The 26,178-nt window shown below is 37.1% G+C and overlaps 3 protein-coding genes across 3 annotated transcripts in view; 1 reads left to right on the top strand and 2 right to left on the bottom strand.

The window, feature by feature from the left end:
* Positions 1 to 686: 686 nt before the first annotated feature.
* LOC138332041 (uncharacterized) lies at positions 687 to 6,473 on the bottom strand. Its single transcript, XM_069279980.1, has 2 exons — positions 6,358 to 6,473; positions 687 to 5,588 (listed from the first exon to the last, which is right to left on the bottom strand). Exon 2 carries the CDS (start codon positions 5,551 to 5,553, stop codon positions 3,952 to 3,954), a length of 1,602 nt encoding a protein of 533 aa, XP_069136081.1. The 5' UTR covers positions 5,554 to 5,588; positions 6,358 to 6,473; the 3' UTR covers positions 687 to 3,951.
* A 211-nt stretch (positions 6,474 to 6,684) lies between these two features.
* LOC138332040 (uncharacterized) lies at positions 6,685 to 10,868 on the bottom strand. The gene is made up of 2 exons (XM_069279979.1): positions 10,627 to 10,868; positions 6,685 to 8,851 (listed from the first exon to the last, which is right to left on the bottom strand). Exons 1-2 carry the CDS (start codon positions 10,658 to 10,660, stop codon positions 7,206 to 7,208), a joined length of 1,680 nt encoding a protein of 559 aa, XP_069136080.1. The 5' UTR covers positions 10,661 to 10,868; the 3' UTR covers positions 6,685 to 7,205.
* Positions 10,869 to 18,792: 7,924 nt separating this feature from the next.
* The window catches only part of LOC138330691 (putative neural-cadherin 2), a 71,019-nt gene continuing 63,633 nt past the window's right edge, over positions 18,793 to 26,178 (top strand). The window contains exon 1 of the mRNA XM_069278232.1: positions 18,793 to 20,333. Within this exon, the coding sequence (XP_069134333.1) occupies positions 19,244 to 20,333 (1,090 nt within the window). The 5' untranslated portion in view covers positions 18,793 to 19,243. The remainder of the gene's footprint in view (positions 20,334 to 26,178) is intronic.

The raw sequence follows: 26,178 nt of genomic DNA on the forward strand, positions 1-26,178 counted from the left end.
TGCCCATCATCTCTTTGTCACTGCGCCGGAATGGTTAATGTGTTTCCAATTCTACAGTTTGCCCATCATCTCTTTGTCACTGCGCCGGAGTGGTTCATGTGTTTCCAATTCTACAGTTTGCCCATCATCTCTTTGTCACTGCGCCGGAATGGTTAATGTGTTTCCAATTCTACAGTTTGCCCATCATCTCTTTGTCACTGCGCCGGAGTGGTTCATGTGTTTCCAATTCTACAGTATGCCCATCATCTCTTTGTCACTGCGCCGGAATGGTTCATGTGTTTCCAATTCTACAGTTTGCCCATCATCTCTTTGTCACTGCGCCGGAGTGGTTCATGTGTTTCCAATTCTACAGTATGCCCATCATCTCTTTGTCACTGCGCCGGAATGGTTCATGTGTTTCCAATTCTACAGTTTGCCCATCATCTCTTTGTCACTGCGCCGGAGTGGTTCATGTGTTTCCAATTCTACAGTATGCCCATCATCTCTTTGTCACTGCGCCGGAATGGTTCATGTGTTTCCAATTCTACAGTTTGCCCATCATCTCTTTGTCACTGCGCCGGAATGGTTCATGTGTTTCAAACTCTACAGTTAGCCCACCATTGTCTTTATTATGGCAGAAAATAGTAATGTTGTCTTAATCAGATTGGGACAGTTATAAAATTGAACATATTTATTTATTAGCAAATATGGAAAAACAATGGAACAGTATGATTTCATAACATAAATATGATTATCAATTACTTACTCAATCCAACAGTCGTAACGGCAAGAACATGTATAAACAATGGTTGGGCTCATTTGAAATATCTTAACTAAGATTCTTGTTTAAGGCTACACCAATACGCCAACCAAACACGACAATACAATTATTTACTTCTCTCTTTCGCCATTGGCTGATACCCTACATATACATGAAATCTAAAACAAAATCTTAAAAGGAAAAAATACGTAAATACCGAAAACATACAAAATAAAGAAATTAAAAAAATAAAATACCTAGTAAAAAGACGGTAAATTTTAAATGATACTATCGTTTTCAATGTATTGTCTGGCATCTATCGACTATTTCGACCGAAAAAAGAGTGTGTATTTCCAGTGAGGTTAAGCGGTAGTACACGTATAGTCGACAAATATCTGCACACTTCTGTGGGGGAGTGTAACTATCATAGTTCTATAGAACAACAGGCCAATCACTGCAAACATTGAAAAAGCATTTGATACATAGAAAAAGAAGTCACCGAACAAACTATATAAAACGCATAGATCTGTGTCCTTGTATATATTCCTTGCGAGTATCAAAATGATATACATGTACATACAATGTTTACTAGCGTAGACTTTTTATAGGTCCTTACATCATCACAGAAGGACACCATGGACATCATGAAGCATGCTATTTGTAATTTTAGAATGTTTTTGTACCGCCCGCGACGATATTTCTTTCCGCCGCCCGGCGGCGTTGTCGTCAACATTTCACTTTAAAGTTTTGCGTTTAGCTCTGTTTCTCAAAAAGTCCACTCCTAACCAAACTTTAAACATAGCTAAAGGACATCAGTATTACCTCAACACGCCTTATTTTTGCAGGATTCATTTCAGGCCATTGGATGCAGAGGCTGTGAAACTTAGGGATGCTAAACTATTTAGTAGATTTGACTTTAAAGTTTTACATTTAGCTCTGTTTCTTATTACCTATAAACCATATACTAACCAAACATTAATAATAGCTAAAGGACATCATTATTACCTCGACACACCTAATTGTTCATATCAGGGTGTGGGATTTAGAGGCTTTGAAACTTAGTGATTCTTAACTATACTTCGCTCTCCTTCTCAAAAAGAAAAGTATTATCCTAAGCAATCTTGGAGTATAGCTAAAGGCGATCATTACCACCTCAACACACCTAATTGTTGCAGAATTCCTTCAGGTTGTGGGATTCAGATGTTGTAAGACATAATTATGCTTCATTTCACATTTCCTTCATTTTGTTTTACTTCCAGATGTTTTTAAATAATTCATTATAGTTATGTAATAAATCAACAATGCGGTATAGGTGATACTTATAATTACGCGTAATTCTTGTTTCCTTGTTTTATAGTGTTATTTCTTCCTGGTGTAATCTTAAAAATACAAATTAAACAGACTTCCCATACATATAACCTTGTAGTCCTACTGACTGATTATGAACGTTTTATTTTCTGACCTCATGCAGATATCCGTATAGTGCCTGAAACTATTTAACCATGATATAAACAATGTCGTTGGATTGTGCATAGCTTAAGTATCCTTTATTATATAATAAAACTGTACTTCCTTAATTATTTCTATACTTCCCTGTAGCACCACTTATTTCTAAAACCTTATACCTTAGGCGTTGTGTTTTAACGTTTTGTTAAGCGGCTTATCTAAAAATTTGGTCATAAAGATAACGTCAATTCACTGATTGAGAATTCTTCTTAATACTAAGTATCTCTTTGATGAATCATGAATTGATAATAAAAAAACAATATCTGAGATTATTCTAATACTTCCTTATCACGAATATGATACCGATGCAAACTGTATAATTGCTAATGTTCGCGGACGTTTTGATTTCATTATATTCGCGAAACCATCCTAATTCGCGATGTTTAATACCTCGCGAAGTTTATCAATGTCATTGTTTAATATTATAGTCTGTCGTTTAAATAACGCTTCCAAAGGCTACTAAGATAATGCGCGAAAATAACCCCCGCGACAATAACAAAACAGAAAATCGCGTAATTTTAAATCCGCGAAGTTTAACAACTATACAGTACTTATCGATCAACAAAAGAAATGCATTTACAATTACAAATTTACGAACTATACTAAACATCTAGATTAAATATTTCAACTTAAACATATAATGATCCGGTACATCAATGTTGACGAATTGAAAATTAGAGTGGGGAATAATTCCCGGAAATAAGGTAATGATGTAGCTCATATATAAACCCGATGGTATTAATCTCTTTGGAGCCCAACAAACATTTCTAATTCTTGTGAATTGTAGGTGTTTGTGTACACATGTTAAAGTACTTTTAAGAACTAAACGATAAACCTTTTCTCTCATGGGGAGGAAGTGAGATACCTTCAGTACCAGTGTCCTTTCTTTGCTTTACTCAAAATGTCGTTCGTCTTTACCTTTTCTATATTTATCTCCCTTGCGGTAGGTATTGGTTGTCACATTACTGCCCTGGGAAGTTTTCACTGTATGAATATACATGTACATAACTATAAAGTGTAAATTTATGAAGTCAAGCAGTGTTTATAACTTTGTGATAGCTTGGAATTAGTTTGCCTTCTTATTTTTCTGAAGTCACATTAAACCGATACCATATAATTTCAGCGTTTTTGTCATAAAATTTATTTTCCAGTTACGTCTTTTCAGTAAATGAATGGTTTCCTTTAAATAAATGATATTGGAGGTATCCATAGATTGATATTCGATCATTTTTTTTTTATTAAACAGTATGTAAAAACATGCTCTTAATTTTAACGGGTCCAAGAGAGTAATATTTAAAGATAGGTAAGTCTTCATCACATGATTATTTCCAAATACCTACATTTCGAAGTATATCAATGTCAAAATTCATTGCTAAACTTCCAGTGGCAGCTATTTTGTCTCCATTTTCGAATCCTGACGTCACAGCAGTATATAAACTATAACATTGTAATGGATTAATGGATATTCCGCCCAGAACAACAAATCCAACTACTGGTCACATGCATGTATATACAAAATATTATATGGCAAGGTAACATGTGTAATATATAATGAAACAAAACGTGAATAAATAAGCTCTGTAAGATCATGTTGTGCTATAACACAGGCTGTGCACGTTGCTATAAAACCATTTTTATGTCATTCGTAGGCTCTATAAAAACCTATTGGATTACAGAAACAAAAATAAATGAAACCGGAACAGCCTCTACAGATTTCGTGTCCCAAATTCCTTATACAGTTCATAGCATTCCAGTGCTGAGGCGAATCTGAAGAAAACATCCAAGGGATGGCAGATGTGGTAGCTTAGATAGAACATGTCCTGGCCCAGGATATGCTCCTCGGCCTTGGCCAAATCAGGAAGCCTACCTATTATAAAGCTCTCAACAATCCAGATCCCACAGTTGTACAGCGCCATGAGTATGAGAGCTCCCCTTAACGATCTGTTCCTGTGACTGTGATTAGGGGTGCAGCGGCTGGCGTGTAGGACAAGCACGGTTTGCAGGTAACACAGGACACAAAATATCACGCGCGAACACAAAAGTAAACTGCTAGGATGCTCCATTTTCAGAGACGCCAGCATTCGGAGAAGACTTCCAGTTTGCGATCCAATTGACGATATAATAAACACATATTCGCCACCGGAGAGTGTTTTGGACTTTATCGGAGGATGCGTGTCTCTCGCCAGAAAATAATATATGGCAAATGTGCATATCGCCATCATCATTGAAAATAAAAGTTCCAAGCAAAGTACCCAGTCCATGGTGACTTGGACGTGACCTGTGACTCGAACGATATATCCTATGAATATACTAACACCTACCAGTGCGGAGAACATCAGACTGACATAAAACCCAACAGACTGTCTCCGCTTCGTCTCATTCAAATCACCTCGCAATAATGGAGTGTTTTCTTTGTGGGAAATAATTTGGTCATCGGATTCCTCTGGATTTACCATTTCAATAACCCTTGTTGACCTATCAGGTTCTACACATTCTTCACTCTCTCTTTCATTCTTCAACGTTTCCCACTTCATCGATAAATTTTGCGTCATTGTTATTGCTAACATGGAATACTCCAAAAATATTGGCGAAAGAATTTGGTGTGAAACATTAAGCATGTGTGTAAATGTTAAATTTATGCAGTTAGTGTGCCAAGTTCCATTCCTAACATTTCCTTGTGAGTAGTTCCCGTCATGTTGCAGTAAACCGTAAACCCACATTGTAAGGTTGGACGCCAGAACTAACTGTATCATATACTGGATCCGTAAGAACTTCCGAAATCTATACGGCGTCAGATAGGTCAAGGTTAGCATCTGAACAGGTAGCAACACAAATATGAGTCCGTAATAAACACATTCCATCACTGGAACGTCGCCTGTGATATCCCGACCCTGGTTGTAGATACACTGTATGATATGGCCGCTTTTTAGGAATATGAATGTGAGAGATAACATCCCAAACGCCCACAGAACGGTCATCTGGAGACGAAAAGACGTTACATCAGACCGCCGTACCATGATCGAGTGGAATCCTTTGACTTTGATGATGATGAGAGCGATAAGGCAGGACAACAATCCGAGGAATACGATGACACTCAAGCAAATCTGCATACCAACCAAGTTTATCAGTGGGTGTTCTGCATCTGTTGTAGTCTTCACTAGCAGCAAGATCAGACAGAAAAAGAACATCCGGAGGACGGCAGTGGAAGTCGTACCGTCCAAGTCTGGGGATCGGCGCAGAGCAGTCCTCGAATTCCCTGCCGTAAATGGCAGTACTATAGCAGCTTTGAGTACGTTTGACCATGCCATTTTGGTGTTCTATTTTGTTGTCGTTATTGTCTGATCTGAAGATAATACAGTACATTACATGATGAACAATACCTCAAAGCGAATATGCCTGTTATCAATTTCTGTCTTTTCTACCTACACTTTTTAAATTGATGAAATATAACTTGAAGGCAATCATAAAATGCATGGTAAGTTATCTAATTACGTCGCTAATTATATTTCAAGTACCATTCCAAACCGCGTGCCTTTATATCTAGGTTTGTTGGTAATCCTCTGTGTTCTTTGTTATGCCTATATATTTGGATTTGCTATCGGGAATCCTCTGTATTTTCATTATGTATCGGCGATGATGATTCAGAAGGAGATTGAAAGTGAAAGTAGAAAAGTACCGGTACAGACGAAACATATTTTCTGATGAATTTACTTCGCCACATGGATCCAATTGTTTCAATATTTTGCAGTCGCAACATGAATATATCACCAGTACCTTTTCTCCTCCTTCTTCTCGTGATTAATATACAAGATTTTAACTAACAGGATATAAAAATAAATTAACTTATTCATTTTTTATTGAAATATTTGCATTCTATGATATTTTTCTAAGATAAACAGGGTTTATGATAAAATATCACAAGTAATAATGATTAGCGACGCGTAGCGCATCAGTTAGATTGTCGAAAATTTCGCTCACGCGCATTCTCCCGCGTTGCATTCCTGAAAGTTGACAGGTATGTTTGAACATTAATTCCTGGTGTGTTCTTCAATGACAGACCCATTAGCACATAATACAATCCAGAAAATCACAAAACATAAATACCAGCTTACCTTCAACTCCTTGGTGTTTATATTTCTGGTACCAGCAACGGGTGTGCACAAAGTATAGGAAGGACCAATATTTATCTGCGTTTGCGAGAGTTTCAAAATCTTCCTTGTAGGTAAGCAAACGACAAGGTCACCGTGGAGTATTCAAATAATGTGTGCTTTTTAGATTATAATCGCACATATACGTGTTTAATTTCCTTATTGATAGATTGTATATATGAAACATGTAATGAAAAGATATTTGGAATTTTGACTAACTCATAATTTATTGAATTAATCATATCTCAAAGACAACATGTAACTTGTAACGTTTCATTCTTATAGACATTTTTCTGCTTTATTAAAGTGTAATGTTGAATATCATTTGACTAAAACAAGTCTTATATGCGACTTTTTTCTTCAGAAAATCGAAAGTTTAATTATTGTACCGTGCAAGGCAGTGTTCAGTAATAGTATTTTTACGGGCTCGACTTGTTGAGTTAATCAGAATATGTACCGTAGTCCGGTAATTTTACCCACATATGTGCTACATGTATCCTTATAACAAACATTTTATGATCAGGTTGATTGATCATTTATGTTGAACTTGAAATAAAACACGATCTCTTCGGTATTATCCTCTTGTATTTTGTAAATAGCAACTCCAGATGGTTTGGGTTTCCGGTTATGCTGTCTTTTAAATACTTGTATTAAAAAACTGATACAACGCATAACGTTTAATTACATTTCCCCGAAACATGGACATGTAAGTAAAGTATTAAAATGTCAGCTGTTTTGTTCTCAATGCGATATAATTGTTACATGTATATAAGTGTTCACTGGATCTTAGTAAAAACAAGCTGAATCTGCGTCTAATCTTTACGTCTCCCGAATTTCCTATACAGTTCATAGAATTCCAGTGCTGACGCGAATCTAAAGAAGACTTCCAAGGGATGACAGACATTGTTTCTGAAATCAAACATTCCTTGACCAAGCATGCGTTTTTCTGTCTCCTCCAAAACAGGATAGTTGCCCATTATAAAGCTTTCTACAATCCAGAACCCGCAGTTGTACAGCGCCATCAGTAGGAGAGCGCCACCTAGCGACATGCTCCGAGGGTTGTGTTTAGGGCTGCAGCGGCTAGCGTGAAGAATAAGTACGGTCTGCAAATAACAGAGACCGCAGAATACCACGCGCGAAGACATGAGTAATCGGTTGGTGTTCGCAAGTTTAAGTGATACTAGTAATCGAAGTAATCTTCCAGTCAAACTCCCTAGGGAAGAGATGATAAAGACATAGTCACCTCCTGATATAGACTTGGACATGGTAGGAGGATGTGTGTCTCTCGCTAGAAAATAATACACGGCAAACGTACATACTGTCATTGTTATTGAAAAGACGAGTTCCAACAATGGCAGCCAATTCATGGTGATTTGGACGTGACCTGTGACTCGAACAACATATCCTATGAATATACTGACACCTACCAGTGCGGAAAACATCAGACTGGCATAAAACCCAACAGACTGTCTCCGCATTCTGCTAACGTTAGTAGTGGGCAACAACGCGGTGTCTTCATTTTGGGAAACATCTTGTTCGCCGACTTCGTCAGGATTTAACAATTCAGTTACCATCTCTGCCCTCTCATTTTCGTCGTGATTCTCCCGATCATTGCTCCAGGTTTTCCACTTCACTGACAAATTCTGCGTCATCGTTATTGCTAACATGGAATATTCCAAAAATATGGGCGAGAGAATTTGGTCGGAAACATTTAGCATGTGTGTAAATGTCATGTTAGTGCAGTTGGTATGCCACGTTTCATTTCCGAAATCCACCTGAGAATAGTTCATATCATGTTGCAGTAAACCGTAAACCCACATTGTAAGGTTGGACGCCAGAACTAGCTGTATCATATACTGAATCCCTAAGAAATTCCGAAATCTGTACGGCGTCAGATAGGTCAAGGTTAGCATCTGAATAGGCAGCAACACAAATATGAGTCCATAATATACACATTCCATCACTGGAACGTCGCCTGTGATATCCCGACCCTGGTTGTAGATACACTGTATGATATGGCCGCTTTTTAGGAAAATGAAAGTGAGAGATAACATCCCAAACGCCCACAGAACGGTCATCTGAAGGCGCGAAGACTTTACATCAGACCGCCGTACCATGATCGAGTGGAATCCTTTGACTTTGATGATGATGAGAGCGATAAGGCAGGACAACAATCCGAGGAATACGATGACACTCAAGCAAATCTGCATACCAACAAAGTTTATCAGTGGGTGTTCTGCATCTGTTGTAGTCTTCACTAGCAGCAAGATCAGACAGAAAAAGAACATCCGGAGGACGGCAGTGGAAGTCGTACCGTCCAAGTCTAGGGGTCGGCGCTGAGCGGTTCTAGAATTCCCCGCCGTAAATGGCATTACGAATATTGCTTTTAGTATCTGGGATAAGGCCATCTTGTTACTGATTCGGCTGCAAACCTTGCGTTCCGTCGTGTTTGGTGGATCTGGAGTGTTATACAAATTTACGTTACCCACATTTGTTTTACAATGTACATGTACATGCATTTTTGTTTAATTTTTAAGTGCTAAACAAGCCCTAAGCGTTCCGTTTTTAGGTCGCCAAGACAGAGTAATCAAATGGCGGGAAACGTCTGTCGGATGATTAGTCACCGGTTACAACTAATGAATTATATTACAGTACATTTCCCATTGGTAAAAATACCAAATGTTAATGTTAAAGATCACGTGAACAGAAACATATCTAAGTTTATCCATCGAGTAAGGTAGGGTTCCTTGTCTGGCGACATCGATAACTTACATGTAGGGTTCATTTTTGTAAAGTTCTTAAAGGTAGGTTTCGCCCAATGAAATATAAAGACTACGAAATTGAAATTTATCCTATACATAGATATAATCTTCAGATCATTTTCAATGCATACAGCGAACGATATGGGTGGTCAGTTGTCTAGCTTGACCAGGAAAATACTCCTCTAAAAATAGAGCGAAGCCAAGCTTTACATAGAACATGACGTATTTTTTCCAAAACGAGGCCGCAGCAACAAACGGAAGCGTGCAACAAAATGTCAAATAGAAGTGACAGTCTTGCCACGGCATGTTTAGTTAAAAAACAACAACAAATCGAAGTGCGAGGGACTGTTTATACATATCATATAATCTAAAACACTCCATGTTACTTACATACGCTCGCTAACTTTGTACACCAAATATACATGTAGTTAGTCTGCGGTTGTTTGTGCGCTGGCATATGTGTTGAAATTTAACTCACCACGTGCAATGCCGTTACACGAGTCCCAACAGATCCCGGCAAGTTCCGCTTGAGATGTGGCTTCTGTTTCTTCTATTGCTACATGCCATCTCTGAATTCAATTCCCTATATATATCCTAGGGTGCTACCGAATCCATTATAATTTCCTCCACTTTGTTGCCGATTCAGATATATTTTTTTCATCTCGCACACTTTCGTTCAACCATTTTGTTTACTTTTAGTGCGTGACAATAAGCATGCGCCAAACTTCGACAACACAATCCATCGCAGCTTCATTTGCATATTATTTTGTCTGACGGACACCGTAATAAATCAAGGATTTCCTTCAATTTTGGATTCAAGACACATTTGTTCAATCTCAAACACATAAAGAAATTAAATTGAGATATTTTAATATGTTTTTTCATCTTTTCTTCCGCTTATCGAATTTCACAAAAAAATATTTATTTGGTTTGGCGAAACCTACCTTTAATTGTTCAAGAAGCTTAGTAACAGCGTGATCTCAAGGCATAGAATAGCATAATTGTGGAAACTATCGCAAGGGGTCATAGTAGTCAACTGAATAAAATACCAAGCAATCGTCTTTCACTAGCTACCAATCCCCACCCTGTCCGTCTCCCACCCCACACCCGGTTCCTTTCACTATCCCTCCACACAAGGAATGTTCTTTAGCGACCCCTCTACACCAACTTCTTCCACTAAACGATCCTCATCACCACCTCAAAAACAGATGCTTCTGTTACCCTCTGAGACCTGCTTCTAGGGAGTGTCGGACATATTCGGAAGTTCTTTTAACGAGTAACGGTTGTAAATTCCTTGATAGATAAATTCAAAACAGTAGGAAATATCCGCACTGTATTCATACCTTCGCCTTATCGGAACGGGACGCGACGAGACGGCTATGGGTAAGACAAAATGCTACCATAACCCCTTCCAAATCCAAGCGTTATTTCAAAACGGGGGTAAAAAATAGAAAAATAAATTATAACTTACCAGGTATGTCGTTGTTCGAAACTTCATAAACCATCGACAGATATTCTCACTGATCAGATTCAGATTTCCACAGGCAGTCGAATCCCAGAAATCTTCCTAATATTTTGAGTAGATAAGGTCGCAATTATTTTATTCTATTCAATACATGTTCTAGCTGTCTTATTGTTCAATAAGGAAACACATATTGACACCAAAGGTTGGCAATCTAATAACAAATCTACAAAACAGTATCATGATAATGTATTAACAGGGTCTCGTACCATGTTCTTCCTGCTATCTGTTACAACATCTATTCAAAAGTTGTCATGACTAATAGCGTACAGTCTAACCGAAAGATATGTACAAAAAATAACTAGTTTTGTATATTTACTATATTAATAAAATGCTTCTTATATGCTTCTTTTTTAAAAAAATGATTTATACTCTTTTCTCCGCCCTTATATTAATGTGGACGTTACGACTTCTGTCCTCATTTTGTGAAGAGGGTTCTGGACTCTGCCGCTGTACGACTATATATTGGATATCACGTGACGTCATTTTAACCAATAGGAATACAAGATTCTTTTCTGAGGCGGGATAAACTAATGTCTATGGTAGTCACTACTGCTGGTTGTAGGCGAGAGTTCGTCTGCGAACTGTATAATATGATCATGACTGCTGTGCGGTATCCGGTACGATATTTCCTTGACAGCAGTAATACTTTAATGTGACCTGGGCACAGTTTCAAGATCATTCATTACTTAAAATTCCTCATAGGAAATCATAATAGAAGCTGGAAATATCTTAAGTTAAGAAGAACCCTTCCTTAAAATCTTTAAATGGAGAATTCTTTATTAAGTTATCACTTTTAGGCGACCAGATATTAAGTGTTTTTGGTATACTTCGACAGTAAACGTAGTACGGCAACTCCTTAGTTTTATTTAGATTTCACTATAAAGTGACTGCGTGGGGCGCCTTGCTGGTGTTTAACAGTTCATTTCATTTAGATTTCACTATAAAATGACCGATCGAGGTGCCCTTCTAGTTTTTGCAGTCCATTTTAGTTAGTTCGAGTAAAGTGTCCTGTTATTTTTGGCGGTCGGTTTATGTTTTTCTAGTTTTGGCCGTCAATTTCAGTTAGGTTTCACCATAAAATAATCTGCCGCGGTCAAACTGCTGTGACCAGCTGCTTCATGCTTTACATCAGCGTCAGTTAGATATCAGCATGATGTGTAGTACAAACGAGCCTTACTGTATCAGTTAGATATCAGCATGATGTGTAGTACAAACGAGCCTTACTGTATCAGTTAGATATCAGCATGATGTGTAGTACAAACGAGCCTTACTGTATCAGTTAGATATCAGCATGATGTGTAGTACAAACGAGCCTTACTGTATCAGTTAGATATCAGCATGATGTGTAGTACAAACGAGCCTTACTGTATCAGTTAGATATCAGCATGATGTGTAGTACAAACGAGCCTTACTGTATCAGTTAGATATCAGCATGATGTGTAGTAACGAGCCTTACTGTATCAGTTAGATATCAGCATGATGTGTAGTACAAACGAGCCTTACTGTATCAGTTAGATATCAGCATGATGTGTAGTACAAACGAGCCTTACTGTATCAGTTAGATATCAGCATGATGTGTAGTACAAACGAGCCTTACTGTATCAGTTAGATATCAGCATGATGTGTAGTACAAACGAGCCTTACTGTATCAGTTAGATATCAGCATGATGTGTAGTACAAACGAGCCTTACTGTATCAGTTAGATATCAGCATGATGTGTAGTACAAACGAGCCTTACTGTATCAGTTAGATATCAGCATGATGTGTAGTACAAACGAGCCTTACTGTATCAGTTAGATATCAGCATGATGTGTAGTACAAACGAGCCTTACTGTATCAGTTAGATATCAGCATGATGTGTAGTACAAACGAGCCTTACTGTATCAGTTAGATATCAGCATGATGTGTAGTACAAACGAGCCTTACTGTATCAGTTAGATATCAGCATGATGTGTAGTACAAACGAGCCTTACTGTATCAGTTAGATATCAGCATGATGTGTAGTACAAACGAGCCTTACTGTATCAGTTAGATATCAGCATGATGTGTAGTACAAACGAGCCTTACTGTATCAGTTAGATATCAGCATGATGTGTAGTACAAACGAGCCTTACTGTATCAGTTAGATATCAGCATGATGTGTAGTACAAACGAGCCTTACTGTATCAGTTAGATATCAGCATGATGTGTAGTACAAACGAGCCTTACTGTATCAGTTAGATATCAGCATGATGTGTAGTACAAACGAGCCTTACTGTATCAGTTAGATATCAGCATGATGTGTAGTACAAACGAGCCTTACTGTATCAGTTAGATATCAGCATGATGTGTAGTACAAACGAGCCTTACTGTATCAGTTAGATATCAGCATGATGTGTAGTACAAACGAGCCTTACTGTATCAGTTAGTATATAGCATGATGTGTAGTACAAACGAGCCTTACTGTATCAGTTAGATATCAGCATGATGTGTAGTACAAACGAGCCTTACTGTATCAGTTAGATATCAGCATGATGTGTAGTACAAACGAGCCTTACTGTATCAGTTAGATATCAGCATGATGTGTAGTACAAACGAGCCTTACTGTATCAGTTAGATATCAGCATGATGTGTAGTACAAACGAGCCTTACTGTATCAGTTAGATATCAGCATGATGTGTAGTACAAACGAGCCTTACTGTATCAGTTAGATATCAGCATGATGTGTAGTACAAACGAGCCTTACTGTATCAGTTAGATATCAGCATGATGTGTAGTACAAACGAGCCTTACTGTATCAGTTAGATATCAGCATGATGTGTAGTACAAACGAGCCTTACTGTATCAGTTAGATATCAGCATGATGTGTAGTACAAACGAGCCTTACTGTATCAGTTAGATATCAGCATGATGTGTAGTACAAACGAGCCTTACTGTATCAGTTAGATATCAGCATGATGTGTAGTACAAACGAGCCTTACTGTATCAGTTAGATATCAGCATGATGTGTAGTACAGATATCAGCATGATGTGTAGTACAAACGAGCCTTACTGTATCAGTTAGATATCAGCATGATGTGTAGTACAAACGAGCCTTACTGTATCAGTTAGATATCAGCATGATGTGTAGTACAAACAGCCTTACTGTATCAGTTAGATATCAGCATGATGTGTAGTACAAACGAGCCTTACTGTATCAGTTAGATATCAGCATGATGTGTAGTACAAACGAGCCTTACTGTATCAGTTAGATATCAGCATGATGTGTAGTACAAACGAGCCTTACTGTATCAGTTAGATATCAGCATGATGTGTAGTACAAACGAGCCTTACTGTATCAGTTAGATATCAGCATGATGTGTAGTACAAACGAGCCTTACTGTATCAGTTAGATATCAGCATGATGTGTAGTACAAACGAGCCTTACTGTATCAGTTAGATATCAGCATGATGTGTAGTACAAACGAGCCTTACTGTATCAGTTAGATATCAGCATGATGTGTAGTACAAACGAGCCTTACTGTATCAGTTAGATATCAGCATGATGTGTAGTACAAACGAGCCTTACTGTATCAGTTAGATATCAGCATGATGTGTAGTACAAACGAGCCTTACTGTATCAGTTAGATATCAGCATGATGTGTAGTACAAACGAGCCTTACTGTATCAGTTAGATATCAGCATGATGTGTAGTACAAACGAGCCTTACTGTATCAGTTAGATATCAGCATGATGTGTAGTACAAACGAGCCTTACTGTATCAGTTAGATATCAGCATGATGTGTAGTACAAACGAGCCTTACTGTATCAGTTAGATATCAGCATGATGTGTAGTACAAACGAGCCTTACTGTATCAGTTAGATATCAGCATGATGTGTAGTACAAACGAGCCTTACTGTATCAGTTAGATATCAGCATGATGTGTAGTACAAACGAGCCTTACTGTATCAGTTAGATATCAGCATGATGTGTAGTACAAACGAGCCTTACTGTATCAGTTAGATATCAGCATGATGTGTAGTACAAACGAGCCTTACTGTATCAGTTAGATATCAGCATGATGTGTAGTACAAACGAGCCTTACTGTATCAGTTAGATATCAGCATGATGTGTAGTACAAACGAGCCTTACTGTATCAGTTAGATATCAGCATGATGTGTAGTACAAACGAGCCTTACTGTATCAGTTAGATATCAGCATGATGTGTAGTACAAACGAGCCTTACTGTATCAGTTAGATATCAGCATGATGTGTAGTACAAACGAGCCTTACTGTATCAGTTAGATATCAGCATGATGTGTAGTACAAACGAGCCTTACTGTATCATCGGCACTTCAGTGGGATAGCACTATATTTGTCCTGCTGTTTCTTCGATAGCAGACGTCGGTAAGGTAACACTATACGTCAGTCAAACTTCATGCATGTTAGAAAATATTCAGTTGCATGATTTACATAGTGCTGTAGAATAAAGTAATCAAATAAACCTTGTTTCCTGTAGACTAGAGACGGAGGGTCTGCTATACTCTTGGCTGCAACGTAACACAGCAAACAGCTTATAGAGATAAAGTCGCATTTTAGCTTCAGGCTAGAGCAACAGACCAGCAAGGTATACGGACAGTTTTTTTTTTATTTTGTTGTCAGTCAGGGGCGACAACTCGTCTGTTATTGCGCTTGATACTAGTTCCATTGTGTATTACAAAAGGCGAAAATTAAATAAATATAACGCCACTAGATAACATTGTAAGTAGGGGAGAGTTCTTATCGTTGTACAGGTGTTTGCTCTGTCATTAATCAGTTTACAGGTGAGTCAGCATACAAGTTTTACTTTTACAAATGAGATCAGCATTTCAAAGGATTACGTCACTTCCGGTTGAAGTTAACATGAGAGTTTCTATTTGTGAATCATGTTTAACAACCCGAGCTGATTTATGTAGACATAAATTGCGGTTTTAAATCTGATGTCTGCAATAAATTAATGAATTACGTCCCAAATGACAAATTATAAAAAATACTTTACTAAAGTGAAGTTTTATACTTTAAATGCGGATCTTTGTTTTTCTCCGTTTTTCCCCTTCTCATCTTAAGCAAATAAAGGAATTTATTTAGACATGCATAATTAATTTTATAAGATATTTATCGCAAAGCGATTGTTTGTAAATAATACATATTTCTGAAAAAATATGGATATAAACAATTGTCTACAACTAACCTTTAAACACAAAGAGTCATGACGTGTCTATTTGTTCGAAGATTTCTATCACTACGGATTCAACATTTTACACTAACACAGGCCTTGGTTACTTGTATGATAGAACTGTAAACTCACTCATGTTACAGAGAGAGCACGTCGACGAAAGTGTTCACTGATTGTTTTATAACAGTGTGTATCTATATCCTTATCACAACAACTGATGCCAAGTCGGTATGTAAGATATGTTGTTTGCGGTACTGATAAGGTCCCCTCTTACCTGTTCATACCTGATAGCAGAGAATACTTTACAAGATAATAAAACATGACGAGAGTTCGCAGCATGCTACTCTAGTGCATTTGTAGGTACGATGTTGGCTGTTATAGATATAATTTATAGGAATCGGCTAAAGGGGTAATATCGTTTCTCGGTTGATTGAAAAAGGCGACTAAATATGTTGCATCATCTTTTCTTGGTTGATTGAAAGAGGCGACTAAATTCGGGGTAATATATTTGATCGGTTGATAATATTAATAAGAGGCGACTGAATTTGGGGTATTATTTTTCTCTCGGTTGATTGAAAGAGGCGAATAAATTTTGGGTAATATCTTTTCTCGGATGGTAATAAAAGGCGAATAAATTTGGGGTAATAGTTTTTCTATGTTTATTATTGGAGGACACTAAATTTGGAATAATATCTTTTCTCGACTTATTATAGAAGGCGACTAAAACTGGGGTTCTTGATAATACGAAGTGACTAAATTTGGAGAAATATCTATTCTTGGCGAATGATTATCAAAGGCGACCAAATTTTGGGATATGTAATATCTATTCTCAATTGATTATTGGAGGCGACTAAAGCCTTTAAGTTAATATCTTTCTCTGTACATGATTATAAGAGGCGACTAAATGTGGTTAATCATTCCCTCTATCACCAAAACGGTCGGAGTTTCCCAGACCAGACTTAGTAGGTAATGGTCTATAGGAAATGTTTAAAGATGTGTGTTTACCGGGAACTCCCCGATAAAAACACAGAAACCATTTTACACTGAAACATAAATACATTTGAAAAAAAAAGACAAACATGAATATAGATTTAGATTATTTAGGTTATTGATATTGCTATATATATATATATCTAAACTGGTTCTCGGATGTGCGCTGCGGCTATTGGCATGGCCTATCCAAATTCCAAGGGTTGATTTCTGCGCCGCATGAGCCATTAATACTTCCGTGTAGTACCATTAAAGATGTTCCACCGCCGACAAAGCATAAATGATACCCATCAGTTGAACAATAATTGGTGTTTGATCATGAATATATATGTCTAATTAACACAAAAATAATATGAAATAGTTTATTTTACCTTTGGTGCATGCGCAATCTGTTCTCCAGACCATATAGGATATAGTGACTAGAAATTTTTTCGGGATGCAATTAATTATTTTTCATATCTTTAACTTGAAGTAAAATCAGAAGCTCAAACTTTTCAATGGTGGTAATGGTGTAAAGTAAGTAACTTTTGTAACTGAAGAAAAATACTACATTGTCTGCTCCTGTTTTCGATAGTGAAAAAATACCATTTGTCAGCGGTGGAGCATCTTTAAAATCTGTCTGTATAAGCTGAATATTAATGAAAACTCGAAATTAGATAACATTACTGGACAATAATTATTATATTTCTTTCATACTGAATCCAACTCTCGGATTGGCAGATTCTTTTTCTTCATATACTATGCAAAAAAATCCGAGAATGGCGTGAAAATCCGACGTAATCATGACGTCACAAGAGAGAAGTCGACGTTGCGTATTGATTTATAAAAATAATCCAATGGAAAATCAATGGAATCCTACGTTTAAACGTATTTTATGCTATGAAGTAATCCGAAAAATTGAATATAAGTATTGATATGTATTTTTTTTATTTCATAAGAGAATGAAAGAAATTTTGTTTGCAAACTGTGTGAATCCGCGAAACGGATTCTCACAAAAGTTTGCAAACATATGCATAATTAGTATCTGATTGAGCTATCTAAACTAAATTATAAGAATAATTCTCGATATATTTTCGGTTTATGAAGTCATAGACAGAATTACGGATGGACATTTTTTTTATAGATGCTGCTTCGCGTCTATGAAAATGTCCTTCCATTTTTTGTCTATGACTTCATAAACCCAAAAGATATTGAGAATAATGCATAGCGATTTTAGCGGTAATAGCAGATACATTGTTATGTTTCCGACATGACATCACTAGTTTGGCAATTATTGCATAATAAAAAAAAATATTTATGAAATATCAAAATGCATGTTTTAAATAAGAAGTAGACTGTACGGTGCAAAGTAAATATGGCATGGCATTTTATTCAAATAACTGCTGAGCTGACCGTTTCATAATCCCGTGAATACACGAGATTATATTTAAATACATAAAAGTACATGGGATCATTATATAACGTATTTGTACATATATATGTATATTGTTGTTGAAGGATGACATGTGCCCGGTGACCCACTGTATATATACCGAGACACCATTACCTGATTAGCAGTACACCCCCACCATGATAGTTTTATTACTAAGTCGACATCTACATTAGGGTTTATATAGTGTGTATTGGTAAAATAAGGACATATATAGCGGTGTACACGGCCAGGATCCAGCTGTGTCTTATCTGTCTCCGATATTTAAATAACAATAACAAACTTATGCGCACACCTGTAACCTCAAGTGTCTACACAGGTACAAATCTACAGGTACAGATCTACAGGTACGCTCCTTTCCTTTTGATTCACCTGTATTAGTCATCAAGAATTTCGGTAACTGTTCACCCGGATCGATCATTTAGGCATGCGTCCTCAGGCTTTTTAGTATTCATGGCATTTCTATAAATAGATTACGTCCGCTACCCTACTCACACCTTTCATGGTACATACACATATACATGTATGTGAGCCCTGTCATATACCGCTAGTGTGTGCGCCGGAACGGAATTTTAAACTTTAACAATCTTAATACCCGGATTAGACTAAGGAGAAGGTGAAATAATATATATGATCGAGTTATTAGTCATCAAAAAATAGGGCCGATCTCTCTTACCTGAGCAGTGACGCGCCGGAGTGCATACCTGGAATATATCAATACAGCTCACATTTCCGCCATAAGCCCTGAAGTCAACAACTGTACGTTATCAACTCAAGGCGTGGGCTAGCCATAGCACAAACAAAACCGACATTTCGTGTGTTTCGATGGATTTAAATTTGAAAATGTAGAATTGTGTGATCTGTGTACATTAAGTTTTCGTTGTGTGGATTAATTATCTAAAGTTTGAAGGTGTGTGTTTGTATACAATTTTTAAAAAATTCGATTGGTTCACCTTTAAGGAATTCCAAGATGGCGACCGCCATACAGGTAACTTTGTGTATACTATACGTTAGTACTTTCACGATTCTTTTTACCGGAGTATCCGCCCTTGTTTTGGAGGTTGAAATCCCCAGCGATACCCCAGCAGGTTTCAAAATAACGAAACTCGGTTGTACGGGAAAGGATGTGTTATTGAACACTCCAGGAAATGAGATCCGTCTATTTTCCTTAACGGAATCCGGTGATTTGATTTTAAAACGGTCTGTGAAAAAGTATGAGAATGAAGCATTGGCGGTATATATAACACGATTATCGTCCACAACAGAATGTCAACCATGTGGAGATATACCCCAAATCTCCAGTCTCATTATTTCAATTAAAGCTCCATCACGTTTCGTTACTTTCCAACATGGAAATAGGGAACTCCATGGATATCTGGACATTTCAGTATCCACGGAGGTTTTCGGAAAGGACATTAATGATCTATTTGAGAATTTTGAAGCATTATCTCCCTCGTACTCTCTGATCGGAAGCACAGAAGCGGCGGATCAGTTTGAATTTCAAAAAGACACGAATGGAAGGTTGTATTTACACCTGTCCAGCTCTGCTCCAGAATGTCGTGTTTACTACTTGATCTGTAGAATGGTCACTTCGGACAACACTGTCTTATTTACTGACCTCCGTATAGAAATCCGTAATGGACAGGGCAAGGTGTCTGCCGTCAGACCCGACATGTCCGGCACGCGCGACAAATCAGTTATAAAAAGTTATAATGACCTAAGGACACAAGACCATGATTTAACTGTCACCTTTGAACAGCACGAAACAATGACTGGTGCACTGACCGCCAGGCTGGCCGAACCTCACCACAGACAACGACGACAGGTGAAAACTGCTGCGGTCACTGCAAGCGTCAACGAAGGTACCACAGGATTTCTATACAACTTCACTCGACAAGGTTCCGGAACCACATTCCAGCTTAAGCAAGCGGTACCGGATATGGTGGAAGTGAACACAAATGGACAAGTTTATCTGAAGCCGGGTCAGGTGTTGGATTACGATAACGGCCCTAAAGACATTACAGTGGAAGTCTACGAAACAACCGGAAGTGGTGCAACAGGTAATTAGAGTGCAGTTACAGGCACCACATGTGGTGTACGTGCAGAATAGGCCCAAAATCATGAAACAGACCCTGGCATCATGTACATGTGCATAAGGTAACGCATACAATTACACAAGAGTAACATATACATCTACACAAGGGTTACATCTACAGTTACACAATTCTCAAGGAAACCATATACAGGTACAAAAAGGTAACATATACAGATACACAATGGTAACATATACAGATACACAATGGTAACATACACAGGTACACAAGTTAAACATACATGTACTCAAACTACAACGAGTGACATTATGTAAATACATTTTCATTGTACAAAAGGAACTTAGAATCGTTCATTACTTTATGTACATTATTTAATGTATACATGTTACTATATAACCTCTGTTACCCTTGTCTCGACACCATGGTTAGCTACACATGTGGTAACATATACAGGTACACAAAGGTAATATATACAGGTACACATAGGCAACATATACAGGTACACATAGGCAACATATACAGGTACACATAGGAACATATACAGGTACACAAAGGTACACAAGGAACATATACAGGTACACAACAGGTACACAAAGGTAACATATACAGGTACACATAGGTAACATATACAGGTACACAAAGGTAACATATACAGGTACACAAAGGTAACATATACAGGTACACAAAGGTAACATATACAGGTACACAAAGGTAACATATACAGGTACACAAAGGTAACATATACAGGTACACAAAGGTAACATATACAGGTACACAAAGGTAACATATATACAGGTACACAAAGGTAATATATCAGGTACACATAGGCAACATATAAAGGTACACAAAGGTAACATATACAGGTACACAAAGGTAACATATACAGGTACACAAAGGTAACATATACAGGTACACATAGGCAACATATAAAGGTACACAAAGGTAACATATACAGGTACACAAAGGTAATATATACAGGTACACATAGGCAACATATACAGGTACACAAAGGTAACATATACAGTACACAAGGAAATATACAGGTACACAAAGGAACATATACAGGTACACAAAGGTAACATATACAGGTACACAAAGGTAACATATACAGGTACACAAAGGTAACATATACAGGTACAAAAGGTAACATATACAGTACACATAGGCAACATATAAAGGTACACAAAGGTAACATATACAGGTACACAAAGGTAATATATACAGGTACACATAGGCAACATATAAAGGTACACATAGGCAACATATACAGGAACACATAGGCAACCTACACAAATAGTGAGATACACATAGGTAACATATACAGGTACACAAAGGCAACATATAAAGGTACACATAGGCAACATATAAAGGTACACATAGGCAACATATAAAGGTACACAAAGGTAACATATACAGGTACACAAAGGTAACATATACAGGTACACATAGGTAACATATACAGGTACACATAGGTAACATATACAGGTACACAAAGGTAACATATACAGGTACAAAAAGGCAACATATAAAGGTACACAAAGGTAACATATACAGGTACAAAAAGGTAACATATACAGATACACAAAGGTAACATATACAGGTACACAAAGGTAACATATACAGGTACACATAGGCAACATATAAAGGTACACAAAGGTAACATATACAGGTACACAAAGGTAACATATACAGATACACAAAGGTAACATATACAGGTACACAAAGGTAACATATACAGGTACACAAAGGTAACATATACAGGTACATAAAGGTAACATATACACATAGGCAACCTACACAGATACACATAGGTAACATATACAGATACATATACGTAACAAATACAGGTACATAAAGGTAACATATACAGGTACACATAGGCACCATATATATATCATAATCAAGAACACAATGGTAACTGACATGCTTAGTGTTATTGAATTGTCAACAGGTACAATCCTGAAAAGTTAATTTTGGGGGAAAAAAACGAGAAAAAAACCACACACAATAAAGAAAGTATGTACATTGTACATGTAAAGGCTGATGATAGGTTTAGGATATTAAAATATGTACATTGGACATGTAAAGGCTGATGATAGGTTTAGGATATTAAAATATGTACATTGTACATGTAAAGGCTGATGATAGGTTTAGGATATTAAAATATGTACATTGTACATGTAAAGGCTGATGATAGGTTTAGGATATTAAAATATGTACATTGGACATGTAAAGGCTGATGATAGGTTTAGGATATCATCGCATTATTTGTGTGGGTATATGAAAATAAACACTTCAAAGGTCAGTCTTAATACCAATATCAAATGTAGCATTACCTATATAGAATGCTGATGATGGGACTGGTTCCAATAACACCGGTAATTAGGGAACTCTAATCCAGTATCGTCTGTTGTACATGTTGTAGTGTTTGTACAGCCGTCAGGTAGACATATACCTGTTCATGTCGGGGAATTTACATCACGGGGGAGCTTCATTGTGTAAAACAGCCGGTTAGGGAGGGGGAACAGTGCGTATTATTATATAAGGGGAGAGGGGCTATTAGCTATACCTAGTAGCGAATTTATGTGGATTTTTTTAGGCGAGTCCAGAAGACTTAATTCCAAATTTTGGTGAGTCCCAGTACAATAACAAATAGGGGACAGGGCTCTCTAAATTTTGGTGAATCCCAGTTAAAAAAAAACAAATAAAGGGTTCTCTAAATTTTGGTGAGTCCCAAAGGAAAATGATGACTCTAAGACTCGTAGGCGAATTCCGTAAATCACTGTATTTACTATATCCACAGCCGGTAATATGTGACATGTTTTCGTTTCATTATATATAATTAGCTGACAGTTCGTAAAAACAGCGTTAGATTGTGTAACTAGAGATAGCCATAACATACACGTTGTGTAACCCGAAATAGTCAATTTGAAACCTTGAAAGCCAACGGAGGCCAGAGATTATAACTGATGCGCATACTGGCATGTTTTATTACCAACCTTCTTTTCATCACGTAGATTGTGAAATACATGTAATTTCGATATCATAAGGTGTCCAGAATGCTAATTACTGCCGGTAATAACATATTAGCTTGAAATACCGATACTAATTTAACACTTTATCGAGGATATATGCTATTGTCTTTATAACTATGGTGCATTAGTGTAGTCAATACCAGATTACTATAGTTTTACATCAAATTGACTGAAGCATAAACACGTAAATGTATAGAAGCTATCTCACTACGCAAGCATTTCGTCTAAAAAAGACAACATTTGGACATCGAATGGCAGGCTAGAGTGTTGAAATACCTGTTTTGCGGGAAATATAATATCGGTTCTAGCGGCTTTATATAATTATCTGGTAGTTAATTAGTGATGTTTCAGATAGAAGTCACGAATTTCGATAACTTACTTGATAATTATAAAATACTAATGAAGTTCCGGCTGTAGCCTCGGTACTCTACCGTTGCAGTATTTATATACGTATTGTTTCTTAAAGGTAGTTTGGCACCCAAAACTTGTTTCAACTGAAGCAGTGTCTGCTGTGCCGGCGTTTTATTATTTTATTGCTTGACAAATGCAAGTATTTACATGATACATCGTTATAAACCAGTTCTATACATATGTTATACAACCGTTGAGAGTACTCGAGGCCAATAGACCACATGTTTGAATCTTTCTCTGACACGATAACGGATCAACAGGTGACTGAGTATTACCTGAGAGGTGAATCGCGGTACCCAAGGTCACGAGTGGTATCCTGACGTCCAGTCAGACGGCCATTAAAGTAATCTGTATAGGCTCGAGGACACAACCTACCTAGAGAAAGCAAACAGCTACATTTCCGGCGTCTTCTGATTGAAGATTGTAGACAGTGTGTACGGGAAAGAAGGGAGGGGGGGGGGGGGCCTACTCATATATACCTGAAACAAGGTACAAGTTACATGTGAGAAGATACAATTGTTTAGGGCATTTGGATAATCACTAGACTGGACAGGATATATATCTATATCATATACATTTTACCCACAAAATTAAGACGTACATATAGTATTTCATCGCGCAATTTAACTCTTTAATTTAGCCTGTATAGATTAAAACTATAAGTGAATCATTAAAGTACTAAATCATGGGAGTTAATCGTAGGTGTACATATATATAATGCTTATGTGATCGTGTATACACAGATATATACCGGTCCAACCACTCGGGCTAATTGACTTACAATATAATAATAGGATCAGTGTAATAGTGGAATGTCGCTATTCTTTCAGTGATCAATGTCGATAATTCCCAGGACTGAAGAATTCCTTATAATATATAACATTCTTTACACATTGCTATTTATGTCTCTCACACAGTTTTATACGAGTAACTACAACTAGAAAAACATATAATGTAAGGAAATATTTGTTTAAGGAAGCTACCGTTTAACTGCTTATTTACTCCACCTATTGTCGTTTTGTCTGACCACTGGGCGTTTGGTAACCAAACAATACAGTTTTATGCAAGACTATAACATCTTTAATTTTCTCATCGGTATTAACGACTGTATGATGACACAAATAGTTTGCAATTAGTTTAGTTGCGCTAAGTAAATACTTCGAGAAAGTTCACTATTCAGAGTAAATATTGATTTTATAACGTATAAGACAATTGACAACCTATCAGCTCATCTTCTCTATCCAGTTTAAACATTAAATCAATACAATTCAGAACCACCGCCTTTGTCGGACCGATTTATTTGTTTTTGATATATTCATATTTATCTAAAAAAACGTAGATAAGTAACTGATGATCTAGAAATATATTACTGTAATTAATTATGTTATCGCTTATCAAGAATGACGTCATTTTAGCCCTGTGGGAATTCCACACATTCTCCGCCTACAGGTATATGCACTATATATTACACAATGTCGCTTACTTCATTTACAACTTTACATCTGTCGATGTTGAATGTATGTACCGTTTTAAATGTTGTCCACAAATAAAACCGTCCGTGGGAAAATAAAATACAAAGACTGTAAGGTTTACAAGTTCTAGACCTCCGAACCGCGGTACAATACCACATAAAGCAATAAATATTGTATAAGCGTTCTCCACGTCAGCCTTAAGGGGGGGGGGGGGGGATTGCTGTAACAGTAACACGGGGGGGGGGGGGGGGGGGGGAGGTGGCAAGTCAATTTTAGACGTTGTAAATGTTGAACAGATTTATATTATACACATTATTTTGTATATACGTGGACTGATAAGGACAGTACAGAGACAAATAAAGCGCTCTATCTGGTTTCCCATTAGATATTAAAACTATACCTACATAGACGCATCCAACAAACAAAATTAGACATTATAAATATTCAATGTGTAATCCATATAAAGTATCCCTAGATATATACGGGTTATCCCAGAGGTACACTACATATAGACAGTGCAAAAACCAATATTCTAATTTATTATTTAAAACACGTTTACACAGCAAACAAAGTGGAAGTAAGACACAAATAACTGTATTGTACGAAGTATGTGAAATATTAACCTATATTCTGAAATAGATACCTGCCATATGTGTCCATGGCTCTATAGCATCGAGCTCTTAAAATTTGCCGACAGGCGTACACAGTATCTATCTATATGAGATGCACGCATGTTATTTTAGTCTAAACACAGGCGTCTGGCTCTTTAGACATTTTTCTCTCTCTATATATGTAATACTTAGCTGTGTCACTGTATTTTGGCCTAGTTTCATGAACATTCCTTAACTTTAGGAATTCCTTAACTTAAATTTTCCCACAGTAAAGCGTTATAAAAGTTAAAGAGAAATCTTAAGTTAAGGAGCCTTCCTTACA

Source organism: Argopecten irradians, chromosome 9 (assembly GCF_041381155.1).
Source record: "Argopecten irradians isolate NY chromosome 9, Ai_NY, whole genome shotgun sequence".
NCBI lineage: Eukaryota > Metazoa > Mollusca > Bivalvia > Pectinida > Pectinidae > Argopecten > Argopecten irradians.

Excerpts from the sequence above, each read along its gene's own strand:
- LOC138332041 (XM_069279980.1), bottom strand. The coding sequence starts at position 5,553 with ATGGCATGGTCAAACGTACTCAAAGCTGCTATAGTACTGCCATTTACG.
- LOC138332040 (XM_069279979.1), bottom strand. The coding sequence starts at position 10,660 with ATGGTTTATGAAGTTTCGAACAACGACATACCTG. Across the intron at positions 8,852-10,626 it reads TTCGAACAACGACATACCTG|ATCCACCAAACACGACGGAA; the intron begins GTAAGTTATAAT and ends ATAACACTCCAG.